This window comes from Epinephelus lanceolatus, chromosome 17 (assembly GCF_041903045.1).
Source record: "Epinephelus lanceolatus isolate andai-2023 chromosome 17, ASM4190304v1, whole genome shotgun sequence".
Classification (NCBI taxonomy): Eukaryota; Metazoa; Chordata; class Actinopteri; order Perciformes; family Serranidae; genus Epinephelus; species Epinephelus lanceolatus.
Genome location: NC_135750.1, coordinates 14,063,718 through 14,084,889, shown reverse-complemented (window position 1 = coordinate 14,084,889; position 21,172 = coordinate 14,063,718). Strand labels below are relative to the sequence as shown.

The window sequence follows — 21,172 nt, the reverse complement described above, 5'->3', positions numbered from 1 at the left end:
AGTTGGGTTTACATTCAAGTGTAGCGCAAATTTTAACCAAATTTCCAGATAATCAGCAGGAGAAATTGCAAATTGATGTGCTTTTCCATCAACTACTGTTTTGCGAAAATTGGGAGTTAGTTCATTGATATAAGCAGTAGGTGGGACTACTTTTTTCACTGCCACTGCAGAAAATAAGGGCACAACAAGCTTACGTAATTAAAAGAGCGCCAGTCAAACCTCAAACGAAGGAAAACAATGGATTTAAATTAACAAAGAGCACACTAGACAATGGAAATAGAGAGTCTGGAACAACTAACATTACAGATCTGTGTTCTTGAAGGAGTTCTGTGTGAATATATAAGCGTGTTAAAAGCCTCCATAGACAACAAAGAGAGCTGGCAGTGGCCTGTGTTATGATGGTACATCATGAGTGTACGTCATCATTTATTTGCTCAGTCTGTTTACACTGCACTTACTCGCATGCATTTACCTTTTATCAATACACCAACTGTCCCACCTCCTGCAGGCATAAAACGTTTTTCAATATGTGGAGATTTTTGTCAAATCTTTCGCTGTTTCCACTTTTTATGTGCCAATTGAAAATGCTCATAAAATGGGTGAATGGGAATTCATTCAGTGACACAACAGCTCTCACTTAAAGAGAGTCTGCTACTTGCTTAAAATTAATGAGTGAGCTTGTGTTGCACAATGCAGTTACACTCAATTTTAGGTGACAGGAATGATCTCAGTGAGCACTGCAAATTACTTTTCATGTTGTGGATATGATGGTATTAAAGGTAAAGTATTAACCTGCAGCTCCAGGTGGTTCAAACTGAATAAATCCCTCAGCGCTGCCAATCCCTGCATTAAGAACCTGTGCTGAGCTTCACTGTTTATATGGCATATAACTGATAATGGAGTGTTGCTGACAACCTTTCCAGCCACCCTGAGTTATGACCCAACACAAACAGAAACACTAGCACACACACACATACACACACACACCAGATGGCCAGCCCTGGCTGAGCGCAGCCCATTAACACAACATGTTGACCAGGTTTTTATGAGCTGTTAATGGACGTCAAACATACAGGAGCTGCTGTCGCTGCTGAGGGAAGTGATGTTACAGGAAAACACTCTACAGAAAACACTCTGCGATTTGGAAAACAATATGTGACTTGTGGCATTTGGGTTAATGTTTGGCGATACCAGGTGCGGCCTGTTGTTGTTCAGGTGGCAGGTCTGCACATTAATGACTGACATTTTCAGTTCATTGGATCTCTGCTCAGGTGGAGCGCCTGTGGGAGTCGGAGTCCCTGTGTGGTTTCATTCATTGTTAAAATATGCTTTTTGTACTGTCTCCTTCTTAGGTGGACTTATGAATATTTCTAGCCTTGTTTACTCAGCTGTAGTCAGCTTGAATCGTCTCTGGTGTCGATCAGTATGTTCCTAACGCTCAGTTTCTCCTCAACAAAAGAGCTGCAGAGAAAGACTATGACTCAAGGATCAACTGGTTGTAGAGCCAAAAAAGTGGGTTGTTTGTCAGTGTTGTTACTACCAGTGTTGTAGTCAAACCGAGAGTGTATCAAGACCGAGACAAGATGGAGACTTCGCGGGACTGAGACCAAGTCAAGACCAAGACCAGACCAAACTGCATGACACACTTAGGATAAAACGTGGAACAGGCACTCCTCAAATTGATCTAACACATCCACATTCCCATAAAAACATGCACAGAAAACACATTAAGATTCCTCCTCATTCACCTCACCAATTGCCACACTGCATATGAAGATCTACTCTTTGTCCAGCCTGATTCTCTTAGACATAACTGAGCTCAATTTACCATCCATAGAAGATTTTGACCATTTTCTCATACTTCTTAAATTCAGCTCCTGAGAAACAGCTTTCCTCTTGTCTCGGCCCAATCCAAATTTAAGATCTTAAAATGCCCTTTTTCCTCTCTCACTGCAGTCACCTTCATTTGTATGAAATAATCAGCTCTTGAGATAACAGATCCAAAAGAAAACTTGATTGGACATAAATGAGTGTACATAAGTCCAGAAGTTTGTCCAAGTCCAAATTCAAGTCTCAGCTTTGTGAATCGTATCTGTCCTCAGAGTTCGGAGAAACAGATCACAATTTAGTAATCTCCAGATAAGAGGCTGCTCTATTTCTCATGAGACAAAGAAAGGACTACAGTGAGCAGCAAAATCTTCCTCTGGGTTTACGTGTGTATGCATCAGTGAACCATTGAGAAATGTCTTGAGCAAATCATCAAAAGTCTTGCAGAGGGGAATTTTACAAATACAAACACTAAGGAGCTGAAATCAACGTGATACTCATTTTTGCACAGAAAAGTTAGTGCTGTCTCCGCAACTGTGGTCTTGGCCGATCTTGAAAAAAAACCCTAAGCCTTCTTTATCTGAGTCCAAGACAAGACCGAGACCTCAAAAAGTGATCTTGAGACCGATCTCAAAACCAAGACCTATCACGAGTACTACGACACCGTTTACAACCACAGCTGACCTGCTAAAAAAATTAGATAAGCAAAGCCTTTATTGATCCCCAGTGGAGGCATCTGGTAGAACATGATTCACTGTGCTGCCTGCAGGACAGAGAGAGTTGATTGATGGCTGTATTATGCTTTTAAAATGATGGAGATTACATTAAATATACCTCTGGCACAGAAAGTAATTTATAGTTCAGTGTAAAATTTAACCTGTTGAATGTCACAGCACTGCAGCCACTCTGAATGATGTGCCACACATTATCCTGTAGCACTGGACATACATTATATATCCGAACTAATAATCTTTACATTGTTCACTCAAAGAGACCGAGCCTCTTTAACCTGCTACATGTTGTCTTTGATTTCCAGTAAGATAAGCTTTGCCCAGAGTTCAATTTCATATTAATTACAATTGTTTTTCTATATTAATGCAATCTGATTTTGAAGATATATACATCCATGAATTTTGTTAGCTAATCCATATTCCACCAGTACATCCTGTGCAACCAAAACAGCTTTCTTTAAGCAGGAAGTGTCAATATGTCAGGTTTTTTTTATGTCCAATACCTCCCTTCATGTCAAAAGTCTCTCCTGTTTTTGTTTATATATTCCAAAATCAGCTCATCTTCACGCCCATGTGTGTGTTTGTGTGTGTGCAGAACCACCCATCGCAATTTTCTGAATAACTGATGAGATTACAGCATGAGACAAGGCCTTCGGGTGAGTGAGGACGGAACAAAGCTTCACCTTTAAAAATAGCTCGAGCTTATGTACTGCTATCTTTGCAAACACTTCACTGCCCTTTTTTTTAAGAAAAAGGAGTGATGCTATCAGTCTGTCAGCACGGTCCGGAACAGTCCGACCAATACTGTGACATGGAAAAATCTATTCCTCAGTTTTGCTTTGTCATCAGCTGAACGTGAAGAGAAGAGACGGCAAACAGGATGTAAATGGGAAAGGATGGGAAATGGTCACTTTAAAGCTAATTTAGCTTTTAAAACACTACTTGAAGGTTGAGCAGTAACCACGTCTCATATACAGAAGAAGAAGCCAGTAACAACATGGCGAAATCCACATCCAGAGCTGTGCATTTTCGGACAGATGAGGAGACACAGTGCTGTACAAAGCTCTAAAGTTGTCCACCATGGCACCAGTTTGCCGCAAGCTAATGGTAGCTAATTTATAGGTAATAGGTAGTCTTGCTCACCAGACCTTTCTCAAGAAAAGAAAGGTCTGGCCGGGCCGACTCTCACTTTAAGATTGGAGAAAAAAACGCCCCGGCTGCTTGTATTTCTTTCAACCAATCACAATCGTTCTGAACGGTGCCACAGCAATGGTGCGCTTGCAAAAATATTGCCGGGGGGAAACAGGTTTTGGTGTAACACGCCCACAAAAATATCGCCTACAGGATGCGAACCATGGCAGAAAAATGGCTACATCCCCGCAAGATCAAACACCGCAAAAGTTAGTAAAGGACGTGTTGAAAATGGTTGAAAACTGCTACAAAACCGGAGGTGGTAGGGCGGGACTTCAGCAGGTGGCTCATTCCGCCCAATGAGAGGCTGATCTATGCAGCGAACTTCCACCCACTCAGACTAGGTAATAGGTAATAGGTCAACCGGAAAAAGGTCTAACACTAACAAGCTGAAAGGAGGCATATTGCCACCAATCGTAGCAGAGTCGGACATACTTGGGTCAATAAATCGATCCCACTCCCATGCTGGTATTCTGGGACAAGGACAGGAGTCCAATTAAACGGCTTGGTCGAGCTATTACAGTAGTACGATTTAACTGTGCATGTAAGCGTACTGTTTGATTGGAGGGATACAAACTGTCACATCTATGGTGTAAACAAACAGAAACCTAAATGAATAAACCCTCGGCTATTTCTCAGATGCTTTTTCAGACACACACCTGTCTCCAACATTCCCAACAGCTGCTGAACAAGGAATCTGATATATTTATTTCTGCATATTGCTGAAACTAAAAGAAAGTCCCTGTTTGTTGCTGGATGTAAAATCTCAAATATCTGGTGATAAAGCTGATGTGTATCAAACACACAAGCGGTCCTACCTCAGCAATGCGGAGGATGGAGTCTCCGTTGATGTCGAAGTTTGGTGAGTAGGTGATACACAGCAGGACCTGCACACAGGAGACAGAAATAGAATTAAGTCGGTGATGAATGGCTCTATTATTCTTGATAAAATGGGGGAGATAAATCGAACAGCTCAGGGAAAAGGACTTTAAATGCAATCATAAGCGCTGAGGCAAAATTTGTCCATACTACGTTGAACACAAAAGCTAGAGAAGACAAAGCAAAACGAGGCGACTCACAGAAGAGGATGAATTACAGGAAAACCACCAAAGAAAAAGCTGCAATGCAGACAGAGCTATTCAGCTGCCGAGCATATTTACATCCCTTTACTCATTTTGATGTAGGCCTCTGCAGACTGAGTGCACTTTAAGTGTGTAATGTGGCACAGTCAAATTAAAATAAACGTTTAAAAATACACATCCAACTCTATACATAGAATACATTCAAGAACATCCCCTGCTTTTACCTTCATGACTTCCACCTGCAGGTCTTCATGGAGGGTTGGGGTGACTCTGATGGCCTCCAACATCTGGCTGAGCAGCTGCTTCTCCAGGACCTCCGCCTCGACGCCGACTCCACCCACAAACCTGTCCTCACACAGGAGTTTCTGACGGGACAAATGCAGAGGGGAGAGAGTTTCAAGAAGCAGCTGCTGCATGTGGAACATCATGAAATAACATTGTTGTTTATGATATTCAAATAAATCAATATTTCCACTTAATTTTCTGTAGTACCAAAATGTACACACCAAAAATTGTGCACTTGTTTGCAGTTAATGGATATAATCAGTTTTTTTCCTACTGTTTTTCAGTGTCAGTTTGAGTGGTACAAATTCTGATGTTTAAAAGGTTTAAAGTGAGATTGCAGTGGCTGAAACACAGTGTGACAGCAGAGTCGATGTTGCAAACCACAATCTCAATGCAGAGCTATATTTTTTATGTAACAAAGAATAAGAGGAAGAACACGGAAAAAAGAAACAGTTGTAAGAGAAATAATCTTTACAGTTCTCCTGTACCTGCATCCCAGTAAGCGCCGTCTGTCCCAGTTTGGTGTTTTTTGACTCCAGAGCCATCTGTAGCGGCAGCAGACAGCGCTCTCTGGAAGCACACAAGCATAAACACAAACAGGTAACGTCAAAATGCCAGCCTGTTTTTCATTGTGAGATATGTCTTCTTCCATGACAGTGCATCCCATGGTGTATGAAACAGCATATATTAACCCCCAGCTAAACTGAAGCCAGAGCAAAATGTTACCTGTTTAAATAATGAGAGCTGCGGTTGTCCCAAAACTTCAATATTTAACAGGGAGTGGGATTTTGGAGAACTGAGAAACAGAGCGGCAGAATATGAGAAGGTCTCAGTCTTGACCTCCATCATGAGCTCCTGCTCTTAGTGATACTGTATATACTTCAAGTTCAGCATATCAAATCAAAACTGAGGGTGAAATGATTCATTTGGTCCTCTGTCATCTGACCTCACATTTCATGGAGCACACACACACAAACAGAGCTACTCACATTGGCACCTTATACGTTTTTATCTTACAGAGAGAAATAGAAATCTGTATCTGTGTCTCCTTATTGCATGTCCCCTCTCTCATCTCTCCTTATTCTAATTTATTTTATTGACATTTTTGTCATAGAATAATGTTATAAACCTAAAGATGACATTTAGAGCTGCCCCCTAATAGTCAAAAAAAACAAACGTGAAACTCTATTAGGAGCTGTGCCTTGTCAAAATTAATCAAAACATATATGACTGGACCATGTGGGATTTTAATTTGAAAGGACAGACACAGGAAGTGTCCACGCTCAGCAGTCAGTCAGGAGTCAGGTTAATTTCCAGGGCTGGTGCCTGCTGTTATTCCACAGGCTAGTTAATAACATGTCGGGCAGGAAATCCAAAGTGTGGGATCATTTTGAGAAGGTGAAGGACGAACCCAAGGTGATATGTAAACTCATCTTCATTGGTCGACTACAAACATGACGTATCATCTGAAACATGGAAGTAGCTACATGCCCATTAGCCCACAGCGTCATTAACAGGCGGCTTGCTCAGTGTGTGACGTGCACTTGTAGATAAAATATAGGCCTATATTAATGAAGGTTCATTAGTACGGTTTTGTATTTCTCTGTAATGTAGCACAGTGTTAACAATGTTACTGATACTATTCTTTCTCACACCTTCAACTCAAACCATTGTGTTGCCCCGCACAAAATATACAATTTAATAATAAAATCAATATCGTAAACATGCAGGCGACTAGTTGACTAATGGTCCTAAATGATGACTATTGGTCGACTAGGAAAATTCTTAGTCGGGCACAGCCCTAGTGCGTAATTATTTCATCGTTATTTTATGCCTTTATTGGATTAGCCTGCTGCCTACATGTACAGTACAGGCCAAAAGTTTGGACACACCTTCTCATTCAATGTGTTTTCTTTATTTTCATGACTATTTACATTGTAGATTCTCACTGAAGGCATCAAAACTATGAATGAACACATGTGGAGTTATGTACTTAACAAAAAAGGTGAAATAACTGAAAACATGTTTTATATTCTAGTTTCTTCAAAATAGCCACCCTTTGCTCTGATTACTGCTTTGCACACTCTTGGCATTCTCTCGATGAGCTTCAAGAGGTAGTCACCTGAAATGGTTTTCCAACAGTCTTGAAGGAGTTCCCAGAGGTGTTTAGCACTTGTTGGCCCCTTTGCCTTCACTCTGCGGTCCAGCTCACCCCAAACCATCTTGATTGGGTTCAGGTCCGGTGACTGTGGAGGCCAGGTCATCTGCCGCAGCACTCCATCACTCTCCTTCTTGGTCAAATAGCCCTTACACAGCCTGGAGGTGTGTTTGGGGTCATTGTCCTGTTGAAAAATAAATGATCGTCCAACTAAACGCAAACCGGATGGGATGGCATGTCACTGCAGGATGCTGTGGTAGCCATGCTGGTTCAGTGTGCCTTCAATTTTGAATAAATCCCCAACAGTGTCACCAGCAAAACACCCCCACACCATCACACCTCCTCCTCCTCCATGCTTCACAGTGGGAACCAGGCATGTGGAATCCATCCGTTCACCTTTTCTGCGTCTCACAAAGACACGGCGGTTGGAACCAAAGATCTCAAATTTGGACTCATCAGACCAAAGCACAGATTTCCACTGGTCTAATGTCCATTCCTTGTGTTTCTTGGCCCAAACAAATCTCTTCTGCTTGTTGCCTCTCCTTAGCAGTGGTTTCCTAGCAGCTATTTGACCATGAAGGCCTGATTCGCGCAGTCTCCTCTTAACAGTTGTTCTAGAGATGGGTCTGCTGCTAGAACTCTGTGTGGCATTCATCTGGTCTCTGATCTGAGCTGCTGTTAACTTGCGATTTCTGAGGCTGGTGACTCGGATGAACTTATCCTCAGAAGCAGAGGTGACTCTTGGTCTTCCTTTCCTGGGTCGGTCCTCATGTGTGCCAGTTTCGTTGTAGCGCTTGATGGTTTTTGCGACTCCACTTGGGGACACATTTAAAGTTTTTGCAATTTTCCGGACCGACTGACCTTCATTTCTTAAAGTAATGATGGCCACTCGTTTTTCTTTAGTTAGCTGATTGGTTCTTGCCATAATATGAATTTTAACAGTTGTCCAATAGGGCTGTCAGCTGTGTATTAACCTGACTTCTGCACAACACAACTGATGGTCCCCACCCCATTGATAAAGCAAGAAATTCCACTAATTAACCCTGATAAGGCACACCTGTGAAGTGGAAACCATTTCAGGTGACTACCTCTTGAAGCTCATGGAGAGAATGCCAAGAGTGTGCAAAGCAGTAATCAGAGCAAAGGGTGGCTATTTTGAAGAAACTAGAATATAAAACATGTTTTCAGTTATTTCACCTTTTTTTGTTAAGTACATAACTCCACATGTATTCATTCATAGTTTTGATGCCTTCAGTGAGAATCTACAATGTAAATAGTCATGAAAATAAAGAAAACGCATTGAATGAGAAGGTGTGTCCAAACTTTTGGCCTGTACTGTATATATGTTGATGAAACTGACATGTTACATTCTTGAAGAAAGTTTATTTAATAAAAAAAAAACTAACTCATTTAATCAGATGAATCACTTTATTCAAACTGAGGACTTTGTTTGAGGATTTATAAAATTTTTGTCAGGGTGATGATGTCATTGAGTTTGACGACAGACATTTGAAAACCGTGATAGGAGCTTTGAATTTAAAAAATGACACTCAGACCCACCCTAGCTCCAGGTTATCTGAAATTCAGAAACTGATGTCAGTGGCTGTTTTGTAAATTGCACAGAAACAGAGTTCACAAGACAGAGTGAGACTTTTTGAGACTCTTTCTGCCTCGATCCACAGAGACACAGAAATGTCACTGCTGACTGTGATGGGACTCAAGATGCAGTCAGGCAGTCAGTGTCTTTGGGCTGTTTGTGCCCAACAAAGGCTGAGAACCTGTGATAACGCCACAGGCTGATGGAATGAATGTTTCTGACAACGTCAATTTCAGACATTTCAAAAATGGATTCTGCAGAGACACCAAAGCCATGAGTGTAGAGAGTCAACCTGATACTGAATTTAATGTTGCTTGTTAACTTTATGTTATATTGTGCTCCTGAGATGTTCTGCACAATATGCTTTTAATTCAAGATGGTCATGGATGGTAACTGGCTGATATGGCACAAACTAACATTTCTGTCAACTCTGGCCCATTGCCCAGAAAATATTAGAATAAAGTTATTGGTGAGTATGCAATAAAAATCATTAAAATTAATCCAAATAACTTCTCGCAGTTAAAAATAAAACAGTAACCACGTCCTTTTGTTGGACTGAGTCAGTTACATAACACAGCAACTGTTTTCATGCCTTCTTTCTTTCTTTGTCTCATTTTCTGCTGCACACTCGCTCGCTTTCTATCCCCCTCTCATTATTTGTAGATGGTTGAGTCACCATGCTCTGCGGCTGATAGCAGGCCACACTGGGCTTCATCTCTGAGCGTTTGGGCTGCTCTGAGCTGTCACAACTACACCACTTCAAATGGACTACAAGGAGCCACAGCTGGCACGGTACCCAGCAGTTTCCAATAGTTTCAATGAGCTCGGACACTTATTATGAGCGCTGAAAGAACAACAAAGAACACACCACACAATTAGAGTATCTGCCAGGATGAGAATCTCAAAGTCAACAGAAAACAAAAAACTACTTAAAAGGCCCAAAACCCATTTATCAACTGTTTGGAAATGTTCATAAAAAAAAAAAAAAAAACATTTAACATTTAAACATTAACATTTAAAACATTAAATTCAACACTTTTGAATTATTTATATGACAAAAACATTTATTTTCAAGAAAATTATGCATTTTTCAATCAAAACTATCATTATTCTATCAGTCAAGGACCCATAGCAACTATCCTTCAGCAAGAACTATCGTTTGATCCTGCTTTGTTCGGTCAGTCAGTTTGCAAGAGTAGGTGTTCTCTTTGTTCCAGCGACTGAGAGCCCATTTTGTAATAAGAGGGTTGAAACCTCTTCTGCAGAGACAGAGGAGAACCATCGCACTACATTACAAAGACATTATCATCAATATTTAATCTAATAATCCCTAATAATACAACAGAGGTTATTGAATGAATAATTCACGGTGTGTTGAGCTGCAACAGCATCCAGAGTTTATGGCACCTTCATCACAATCCAACGGCCACCAGCAGCAGCTCTCCTTCCATGTTACATTTTATACATTTAAACATTTTAACCAAAACACGAGAGCAAGCTTCAATGTCTAGACACGAGGATACTTCCATGGCAACACATGGAAATGATACTACTGATGATATAGAGTTCTACATAAGGAAATGACGCACTTTAATAAATTTGAATCCAGCTTCTGTTGACAGGAACTGATCATCTTAGCTTGATTTGATAGCCATGATTATTCTAATCTCTTCAAACAGATATCTGCATATGTACGCAGAATCTGAAGGCAACGGGACAAGATTTTGGAGTGTTCTAGTTTCTGTTTGTAGTCTGAGCAGCACTGACTAAAGGTTTGAGCAGCAAGCCAACAGTCCGTGTGGACAGCAAAATAGGCGGAACCACAGACTGTATGATGGACGACAGGACAGCTTCCCAAACTTACTTACTTCATCCCCTATGAGACATAAGGCTTCAATGAGCTCTTTCCATTGCATTCGATCCTTGGCAGCATGAAGCACCTCTCCCGATTACAGCTTCATCTTCTCCAGCTCCAGTTCTGCACCAGGTGGTTCTGAGCCTTCCGGGTTTTCTTTTGCCTGGTGGTGTCCATCTTAAGCCAACTCTTGTGATCCAGCCCTATTTCATTTTACCACATGGCCTAGCCATCTCAAAAGTCTGTGGGTTATTTCCTTGGTGATGCTCCAACTACCTGTTTTCTTGTACAGTTTAAGGTTGGAGATTTTGTTTGGCCAGAAGATCTGGCATATTCCTCTGAGGCATCCATTGTGAAAGGCCTCCACTCTCATCATGTCTATTTTGACCACTCGCCAACTCTCTGAACTGTACAGAAGAAAAGATCTGATAGCTCCCTAAAAGTGAAGCCAAAACATGTTGATCGCCCCCTGGTGGCTGGCTGCAGTACAGGACAAAAATCCCGTCCCCTTCATGTTAGTGGCCAAACTAAAAACTTAAAACAGAAAGATGGTTTCTGTCATTTTAGGTAGCTCTTATCACTCTGGACGCTCAATGGCGCTGCTTGCAATTAGTCGGACGAATGTATGGACAGGAACTTGGTACAGGCGGAGAATGCTACTGTGCAGACTTTGGCCCCAAATGACGTCAGCAGTGCAAGACGGCAGCTGCCATTTCCGGGATATTTTGGCTTCATTGTTGTACAGTCGGGGTAAGTGCAGATGTGGCATCCATCTTTCATATAAAGTCCATGGCCGAAATGCAATTTTGGAACCCATCAGCTATCATCTGACAACCGTTTAGCTTTATATTAGCCTTCTTTAATTCATCTTCATTCATATGCAAATGTATGTTTATAGAGATTAACTGAAATGACCACGGACAGAAGAGGAAGTGTTGGCCCGGATATCCGCTTGCTACACTGGATTGTCCAAAATATTAAAGTAGGTATAGCTGCAGTTGGAGCGGCTTCGTGACCCGCCCACCGTAGCTATAAGTCAGTCTAGGTCAGCCCCTTTTTGCCCTGAAGCCCTGAAGGAAATGCTAAGTTAGCGTTTAGCTAGCTGTGAAGTGTTAGGATAAAAGAGAGGTGTTTAAGGTTAGGGTAAGGGTAATGGTAAGGGTCTATGAGGTGAATCACGTCTTCATGTATAACGATATAAGGACATAAGGCTGTCTGAGTCACTGGCTTCCTTTAAGTCTCTCCTAAGAACACTCGTTGACAAGGGGGGAGCATGCAAACTCCGCACAGAAGGGCTCCCCCACCCTAAGATTTTATCATACAACTACTTTTATCAATACTCCTTATCAATATGGTACTTTTTTGGTACTCTTATCTGTTGTTTTTCATTTCTAAATAATTGCTTTTTAGAAAATGAATTAATCTAAAAAGAATAAATTCAGAACAGGATAACTGAATATTTTAAAAATAACTAAATGTTTCCAGAGCAGCAACAGTATTTTTTACAACAAGGTTAGTTTTTAGTAGTCACTACAAGACATTCCTCCTGTCCTGCTCCCTCTCAGCTCATGTGATTCACTGTGTGCAGGTAACATTAGTGCTGGTAGAGAGAGTTGAGAGTTAAGTTCCAAAGTTCCAAAGTATTCTAAGATAAGTGTCAAACTAAGTTAGTCTACATACAGACAGCTGTCATTTGAGCTTATCAGTAACAATTCGCTAACAGCCAAGCTAGCGTGCTGTCCTTGTCAATCAATCAATCAATCAATTTTATTTATAAAGCCCAATATCACAAATCACAATTTGCCTCACAGGGCTTTACAGCATACAACATCCCTCTGTCTTTATGACCCATAACGTCAGAGACTGTGGACAGAGCATATTGAATATTGCTGTCTACATGTTTACATTTTCATGCTTGCTGAACACATGAATTGATAAAGTACTGGCTTCTTACTTCTTACTAGGGTTTAATGTCACTTACATTAATGAGTGTAGTTGCCATCAACTTGAGTAATTTTTCATTTATTTTCACTTTGTTTCCACCATGGCCGCTCGGCTGTTCCTCAACTGCCATGTCATGTAGGTGTTTGTGTGTAGGTGTGTGTGTGTGTGTGTGTGTGTGTGTGAGAAGGAGGAGGTCAGCCCCTCCACAGAGTGCAGGTGAGAGGCTGCAGGATGATGATAGGCTCGTTCGAGATGAGCTGCGCCTCACCTGGAAAGTAAACACGAGCAGGCGGCTGCAGCAGGAGGCGGTGACACAAACAACTGCGGTCAAGTTGGACAGTTTTCTGACTCCGTACAGGTCCGTACAGGAAGTCACAGAAACACTCACTTCCTGCCTGATAGGATGTCTATTTATTAAAATATTGTCAGACTTATACATAGGTTTGTTTTCAGTCCCCACTTTTTGTAATTATGACAGAGTGACCTATCAAAATGCTTCACAGGCGATCTGTAATTAATGTTCATGGTTTAACCACCATTTTAAATTAATTCTCCTGTAAATCAGCATCATATCAGTTACAGCTACATAGGCTAAATAAATAGTGTCTGACTATACGGTTAACATTTTCAGAGGAAAAACAGTTCAGTCAGATATAGTCAGGGCTTCACATCTGTATAGCTGTTATTTTAAAAATCCTCACATCCCACTGACCAATCTCTGTGATGCTAAATAGGCTACTTCAATGATCAAAACAGTCCAGTGTTAATATACAATAGACAATGTATAGTTTACAATGAATGTATTTAGTCTCTGATGACTAAACCTTACCATCAGTCACACAACATGTTTTCTGTTCACAGAATAAACCTTCAAATCAGACAAATAAAATCTAAATCCCTCAAATTCAACAAAAATGAAAAGATGATCTAAAACATCATATTCCTGAGTCAACATCTAAACCAATCAGCTGTTACATCAGGTGAGAGCCAGGCATTTCCCATCATGCCCTGGATCTTACAGTTAGTGGAGAGCAACTGCAGCACCTGGCTCTAAAAACTCACTATATCAAGATTATCACTAGCCATGTTCCCATCAGCCTGTTTAGATGCGCATCTAGAAGTATCGCATCGGAAAATTATGATGGAAACACCACAATTCGAATTAAAATCCCCTGATTCGCACAAACTAAAATACGCTCGCTTTAGCCGGGTTTTGGTTCATTCTAAAAAATGTTGATTCGCAAAACGGGGGATGGAAACAGTTATGTTCAAATTAAGTCTGACGTAGCGCACCTCTCTCCATGGTGATATCCACACTCTGGGTCGGGAAGGCGGTAATGCATTTACAAGCTGGTTGCCAACCGCCAGAAAACATAGAAGAAGAAGAATGCGAGACTTGTTTTGTTTCCAGTTCTGCGGAAAACTCACGCAAGTTCACAGTTTTCACCAAAGTCCGCACATTTAATGGAAACACACAGGAAACGTATTTCTTTTAATGCGCATTTCCCAATGATTCAAATCACTTTTGGATGGAAACATAGCTACTGTCTACTTCTGTATGATGTCAGAGCAAATTGGGATGAAGTCAGACACAAAACTAACCGGCATGCATTGTGTGGCGATCGCTGGTGATCAAATCTGTGCAGGCCCTAATGACTTAAACAAAAATGTGCAAAAGTATCGATAAAAGAACCGATAACATCAGCTCATCAATACTAGCATCTTTGATAATTTAGCCACGGAGCAAATTCAGCACCGGTACCCATCCGTACCTGTCTCAAAATATCCGATACCCCCAGAGGCTTATTGTCCTCAGGCCGACTGCATTGCACCTTGAATTTTATTTTTATTCATTGCGTCTACCTGTTATATGTAGGATTAAATCTGGTGCAACCATGTTTTAATTTCTTGTTCTTTTATAAATCAAATAAACTAAACTGAACTTTATGTTTCAATTTTCAATTTAATGTTGCAAGAGGGCTGTGTTTAACATGTTTGCTTTAGACACAAAAACACTTGGTTAGGGTTAGGAAACGATCAGGTCTTGGCTTAAAATACCTGCTTTGGTCGCAACAGTGCTGGAAATGTCCAGACGTGTGTTAAAAAACACTTGTATCTGTCAGAACACTGCTGAGGTGTCACACCATCCACCATCTCCTCCTCCTGATGAGAAACTCAGCTCATATACATATACATATATACTTCAGAAATAATGATATGATATGTATTAAACTTACTACTAACATATCTGTGGTTTGCAGAAATGTATAATGCCAGCATTTTATTCTGGTGACTGGGCTGAAAATGGAAGTGAAAATTGGATGATAAAAACACAATTGGCAGTGCAGCCACTGTAGCTGAACTGCTAATTGTGCCTTTTATTTACTTTGAGGAACTGTGGCACATGATCAGCAGCCTCTGTTCTTTTTTATCTGTTAGTATTTCTAGTTCATGAGGTGTGCACATTCCTAAGGGGACCTCATTTACTGTAAACTGCTGTGATCGGTGTCTTCATGATGCAGGACACACACTTTTGGGCGTGTGGGGAGATGCACTCAAATCTGTTTTCACCTATCTGCTCCTTTTTAAAAACTCTGTGAAAAGCAGTAAATGAAAGTAATGACCCTTGTTATTATATTGTGCAGATTTGAATGTAAAGGTCTGAAGAAGCACCAGTTTTCACAGAGTTAACATTTGTTACAGGATGTTGTATTTGATTGCACAACCTTCGACAGACAGATACTATTGTGTGCAGCCTCTCTCTGAATTCATATCGTCTCTGGCCGTTAAAGTGTAGTGGTGATTAAACTGAGTGATTTGAATTCCTGAGTTTAGTACTTAAATTTGCATTAATATCCCAGGGATCATTGACAATTTAAATAAATTCAAATCATATACAGCGTGTAAGTGTGCAAGCCACAGGGCTCCGACAGACACAGTCTGAATTTCAACATTTGGTTACCTCAGAGGCTGTACACTATGTGTAGCTGTAAGGCAAAGTTAACCTGTCTTACCACTTCATTCAAACACTTCACAGTCCAACAAACCTTCTAGCAGCCAATGATGGACAGCTTTAAGCGTTTCTTGTTTAGGTTCACTTACATTTGTGTTTGTTTGCTACAGCAACTGCAGTATAACAAGTTCTGACTTCATGCATTTGAAGCTTTGAGTTAAACTGAACTGAAATGAGCTGAAACGAATCTAAATCTGTTGCATTTAACTTACCGAAGCTGTGACGGGGAAATCCTGGCTGATCCATTCTGACACTCAAGGGTTTCTGTAATTTAATTAAAAAAAAAACTGTGATTAACAACACCGGATATGCTGTATTATATTTCCCTAAATCAAAAGAAAACATGAACTCCCAGCTGTTACATATTGTATTTGTCAAGCTCAGGAAGATTAGGAGAGAAACATGAGATTTTCTTTACTCAAATAATAATCTGGCTCCCCACACAAATGTAAACAATATTTAGGTTTAGGTTTAGGTTTATTTTATTTGATATGGACATCACAAATACATTGAGACTGTCCCAGTGGACAGACCAGATGCCTTTGCTTAGGTGTATGTAGCACACGTGCTAATTTTCAACACCAGTCCATAGGCGGCATTCTAAAAACACAAAGCATATAATTAACAAATGGGATAAAACAAACAGATGTTATGATTGCAAACAGTAATATTCAAAGATCACAGAGCATATGATCAGCAGTAGGAGATAAAACAAACAAAATTCATGATCGCAACCGTGGTATTAGTAACAATATTAAACTAAGTCCATATTTATACATGTGAACATTGTTGTTTTGCTTTTAACCATGCTTTTAGTCCTCTGTTAAAAGCATTTGTATCAGTCTCCAGTTTCAGGTGAGTGGGTAGAGTGTTCCATAGGTTAACGCCTTTTACTGAGAAGGCAGATTGTCCAAATGATGTTGTACACCTGGGAACAATGCAGTCACCATTGTAGGAGGCTCGTGTGTTCATTTGACTTGAGCTCAAACGTCTCAAACGTCATTTGACAATATTAACTAGCTACGTGGGCGCCACAGTGGTTAGCAAGCAAGAGAGTTCCTGGTTTAAACCCAGGGTGTGGGAGCCTTTCTGTGTCGAGTTTGCATGTTCTCCCTGTGTCAGCGTGGGTTTCTCTGGGTACTCCAGCTTCCTCCCACAGTCCAAAGACGTGCAGGTTAATTGGTGACTCTAAATTGTCCGTAGGTGTGAATGTGAGTGTGAATGGTTGTCTGTCTCTATGTGTCAGCCCTGTGATAGTCTGGCGACCTGTCCAGGGTGTACCCCACCTCTTGCCTAATGTCAGCTAGGAAAGGCTCCTGCTCCCTGCGACCCCCAACAGGATAAGCGGTTATGGAAAATGAATGAATGAATGAACTAGCTAGTTAGCAAAGAACTTAAATCTAACAATTCATTATGAATTGTTGCATCACTGTCATAAAAACTGAAGTTTATATACATACACCTTCCTGCTGATGGAGACACTAACTCTAGGGCACCAAATGTATATTCTTTCGCCACAGAAAATAGTCCCCAATAAATTGTTTGTTATTATTTCCTCCTGAGTGAGTAATGTTTGTCAGAAACTACAGTGCCCAGCTGTCTTATTAAACTTGTGACTCATTATGAAAGAACTATGTCTTCAGTGAAAATGCCTGAAACAAGAAAAATGCAGAGTAGCTTTAACCTTATGCTTTATCAAAAGCTAAAACCAAAACATGTGCGTTACTACAGCTTAAGGCTGGATGATGTGGAGATGATCTAATATTTCAATATTTTGGCCAAATACCTTGATATCAATATTGTGATGATATTGTAGAGTTGACTGTTGGGGCTTCCATAAAATATTTAAACATCATTATGTGGATATAATGACTAAATGGAGGGCAAATAATAGAACAGTCTATTAAGTTCGAAATTACATCACTTTACTGTAATGCAGCCTTTAAAACCAGGATATGACAACACCTCAATATAAGATGATATCTATTTTTGTATAACAATACCGATATGATATCACAATACTGCCCAGCCTCACTACAGCTTTTTAAAAGTGACACTGTGCAGCATTTAAAATGAACAGTACATCGTGATGACAAGATGACCTCGGATAACTTTACCTCAGGAACCTTGTGAAACCTTGGCTTCATACTATTAACTAACAAAGGACACACTGCTGCATTTTCCCAGTAGAAACATGAAATATGAGACTTGCTGACATTTCTAAAAACACAGCATAAATCTCCTGTTACTCCGCACAGACTGTCATGTTGCATATGTGCTTCAAGGTTTAGTGTACAGTAGCTGTGTCCTTGCTCTGCGCTGTATGAAGTCAAATCTGTGCCCTGGCTCTGTGTGTGCGTGCGTTCACTTGAGATGTCTGCTTCACATCAAGACAACTATGAGCTGCACATTGATTGATGTTATGGGCGTATCTCCAAACATTTCAAGGCATTCTGTAAAACATTTAATTGGCTGATGAAGTCCATCCACATCGATCCACGTCAGTCTAAGTGCAGACATAAGTAAAATATAGCGCATGGGATATTGTCTGTATTTAATATGTCACAATTTAGACCTTACTTTATGCATACACTTTGCATTTGTGCGCATATATGCAGGCACATGCACAGGTCCAGGGTCCTGAGTCTGTGTTAGGTTTTAACATGCCCTTGCAGTGTGTGTGCATTAATTCAGTGTGTGTGTAAGATTACATGATTGTCCTTTCGTCAGCACAATGTGAGCCTATTCTGTACTTGCTGTCTCACCTGCTGAACTGAAAGGTCAGGCTGGCCCATCATGCCCGTTAATACTAATTATATCCGCACTGACGTCAGTGGAAACTGCTTTTTTCCACAAACTTTAATGGTGTTTGATATGCTCTCCTTGGGACTGTTTCCAACCAATTTAGTGCGACATATTCCGAACGCTGTTTCGAAGGCTTTTCTTTCTCGCTGAGGAGAGAACTGCGGGCTGAAGCACTGAGCTGTGCAGACAGACAGTAATGAGACTTGGGGAGAGTTTCTATTCAAAGTCTGAAAACCTCTTGAAAGGGTTCTCCATGGTCTCTGTGTGTGGAAGATAAGTCATGGAAATTATTTTAATTTTAACAACCCTTTTACAATCCTTTTAGTGGGGTAAGAGAGGACTAGTGAGTCAGCAAGAATGTCAGCGTTGATGATTGTTTACGCCGTCATTACCTGGGCGTTTTTTTTAAAGGATTGAGCCTCAGATCCCCTTTAAAAGCACAAACTCGAGTAAGCTGTGTTATGCATGATGTCATCATACCACTGCCTGTGAAATATTTATTATAACAGCCACTTAACAATATACACAAAGCCCCAAGCCTTGTATGAATCTCTGTGATACTCAGTAGTATTTTATAGTGATCTTACTGTGCTTTATATCATTTTTATGTTCTCCATGATCACTGCCACAGTAAACTGACGTATGCAGCTACAGTTTATCGAGGTTATTGCATACTTGCTGACATAATATTCCTTCAAATCGCATTCAAGCTCTCATTAGATATGTCAGCATCTTTAAGGACTGACAGCCTCAGATCCTCTTTGAAAGCACAATCTTTAAAATACACGAGTAAGCTGTGTTATGCATGATGTCATCATGACTGCCTGTGAAATATTTATTATAGCAGCCACTTAACAATATACATAAAGCTCCAAGCACTACATTCATAAATCCTTGTTATACACTGTACATATTCCTGGATGGATCTGCATCTGTGATGTGGTAGTATTTTTATAGTGATCTTATGTTTCAATAATTCTTATGTTCTCCATGATCACTGCCACAGTAACCTTAAGTATGCAGCTAGTTAATCGAGGTTATTGCATACTTGTTGATGACATGCGCACCTACATAAGATGTGTGCACATTGTTTGTTGGCCTCAAATTTACGATTAAACGTATAGACAATTTAATTTCGGGACCTTTAAACAAACTGGCTCCTTCGCTGCACCCTAAATTCAGCTATGAAATTAGGAATTTGAAAAAAATGGATGTACTTTTAAGTTGTTTAAGGTTTGTCCACACACTTTACAAGCCAATAAATAAGAAGTATAGTCTGCATCTCAATTATTTCTGCAGTTTAAAGTGTAAACTGATAGAAAAGTCTGCCAGAATGGTGCATTTATGTGCCATTTTTTTTGGAAAAATTACTTTTCTAAATGCATGCTATCTCCCAGTTCCCAGCTGGGCTCACAAAAAGCCAGCACCTAAAAACAGCAGGTGCACCTCCTGTTTTGGATGATGGAGGTTCCCTCCAGCACATGGACACGTACATCACCTGCACCCTGCCGTCAGTCTGTGAGGCTGACTACCTTGCGTCAATTCTCAACTTGTAAGAAACACTGGTTTTCCCTTGTGATATTCCTACACCATGGTTTGAGATATAATTCTGGCCTGTGGGATTAATGCAGCCGCTCCATGTTTCCTAAAAGCTAGGAAGTGTATACAGTCGCATCCCTCCTGCAACCGGAGAGCCGGGGGTGGTGGTGGGGAGGGGGGGCTGTGGTAAACTCACCGCAGGCGTAGACGCAGGCATCGCGGATAGCTTTGTGCTTGTGGCCGGACGCGTCTTTCTGCAGCTTTCGCAGGATTTCCTCCATGCTGCCTCCAGAAAACAAGCGGCTTTATAATCTCAGAGCGCGGACACGCACTAGGGTCTGGGTGGGTTTGTGTACGTGTGGGTTTGCCTGTGGTATTTTAAGGGTGCAGTGACAGTGACAGCATCCCTGACCCCCCCTGATGAAGGCGATGATTCATTCCCAACGAGCAGCCAATGATGTCAGGCCAGCCGTCAATCCTCTGAAGGTGGAAGAAGGAAGCGTCTGTGCTTTTCTCTCCTTTTGTTGCATAAATCCACCGCGATGGTTTCCAGGAAGAGGAGCGAAGATCATCTGACACCTGACGAACAATCATTACAAATTGTCACCCATCCAGCGATGTATGAACACAAAGAATAAACGCCCTTTTCTCATCTTCTTCAGTCATTTATTCCTCAGCACTACCGTGCTTTCAGATCCGTTCCAGCTGATACTTGTGATCCTCAAGGTGTCCAGATCCGGGTCCTTCTATCCCTCAAATAATCCTGCCTGCACGCCAGGACTACAGCACAGCGCTCCACAGTCTGCTGCTGCAAAGGAGGATTTCTCTCCAACCAGGCAACACAGTATTTACACCGCTTCCCCGTGGGGAGGCGTGAAACTGTGGCAGGAATCTGTGGACTCACTGGAATGTGATTTCCTGTCTCAGCAAGGCGACAGGTGGAGGAAGCTCACACAGAGCTGCTTTCACGCGACGATGCCTTCAAAATAAAAGATCACATAACACCAAGCACGATGAATTTACATTAAGTTAAAGTCCTAATTTTTTCAACAATATCATTTTTTTTATTTATCTCCCTATTTTGTATTTTGAATTGAAATTTATATTTTTGCTGCCTGGAGAATAATCTAATAGCTAACAATATG

At 40.9% G+C, this 21,172-nt stretch overlaps 1 protein-coding gene across 4 annotated transcripts in view; it reads right to left on the bottom strand.

The window, feature by feature from the left end:
- arfgef3 (ARFGEF family member 3) overlaps positions 1-20,913 on the bottom strand; it is a 73,057-nt gene extending 52,144 nt beyond the window's left edge. For 2 of the 4 annotated variants that reach the window (XM_033612957.2, XM_078160997.1), the window contains exons 1-5: positions 20,224-20,913; positions 15,896-15,947; positions 5,605-5,686; positions 5,056-5,196; positions 4,568-4,636 (exon numbers count right to left, since the gene is read on the bottom strand). In XM_033612957.2, the coding sequence (XP_033468848.2) occupies positions 4,568-4,636; positions 5,056-5,196; positions 5,605-5,686; positions 15,896-15,947; positions 20,224-20,308 (429 nt within the window). In that variant the 5' untranslated portion in view covers positions 20,309-20,913. Of the gene's footprint in view, positions 1-4,567; positions 4,637-5,055; positions 5,197-5,604; positions 5,687-10,739; positions 11,248-12,707; positions 12,801-15,895; positions 15,948-20,223 lie in introns of those variants that run through there. The other 2 variants (XM_078160996.1, XM_078160995.1) reach the window with 2 other exon arrangements.
- Positions 20,914-21,172: the final 259 nt, after the last annotated feature.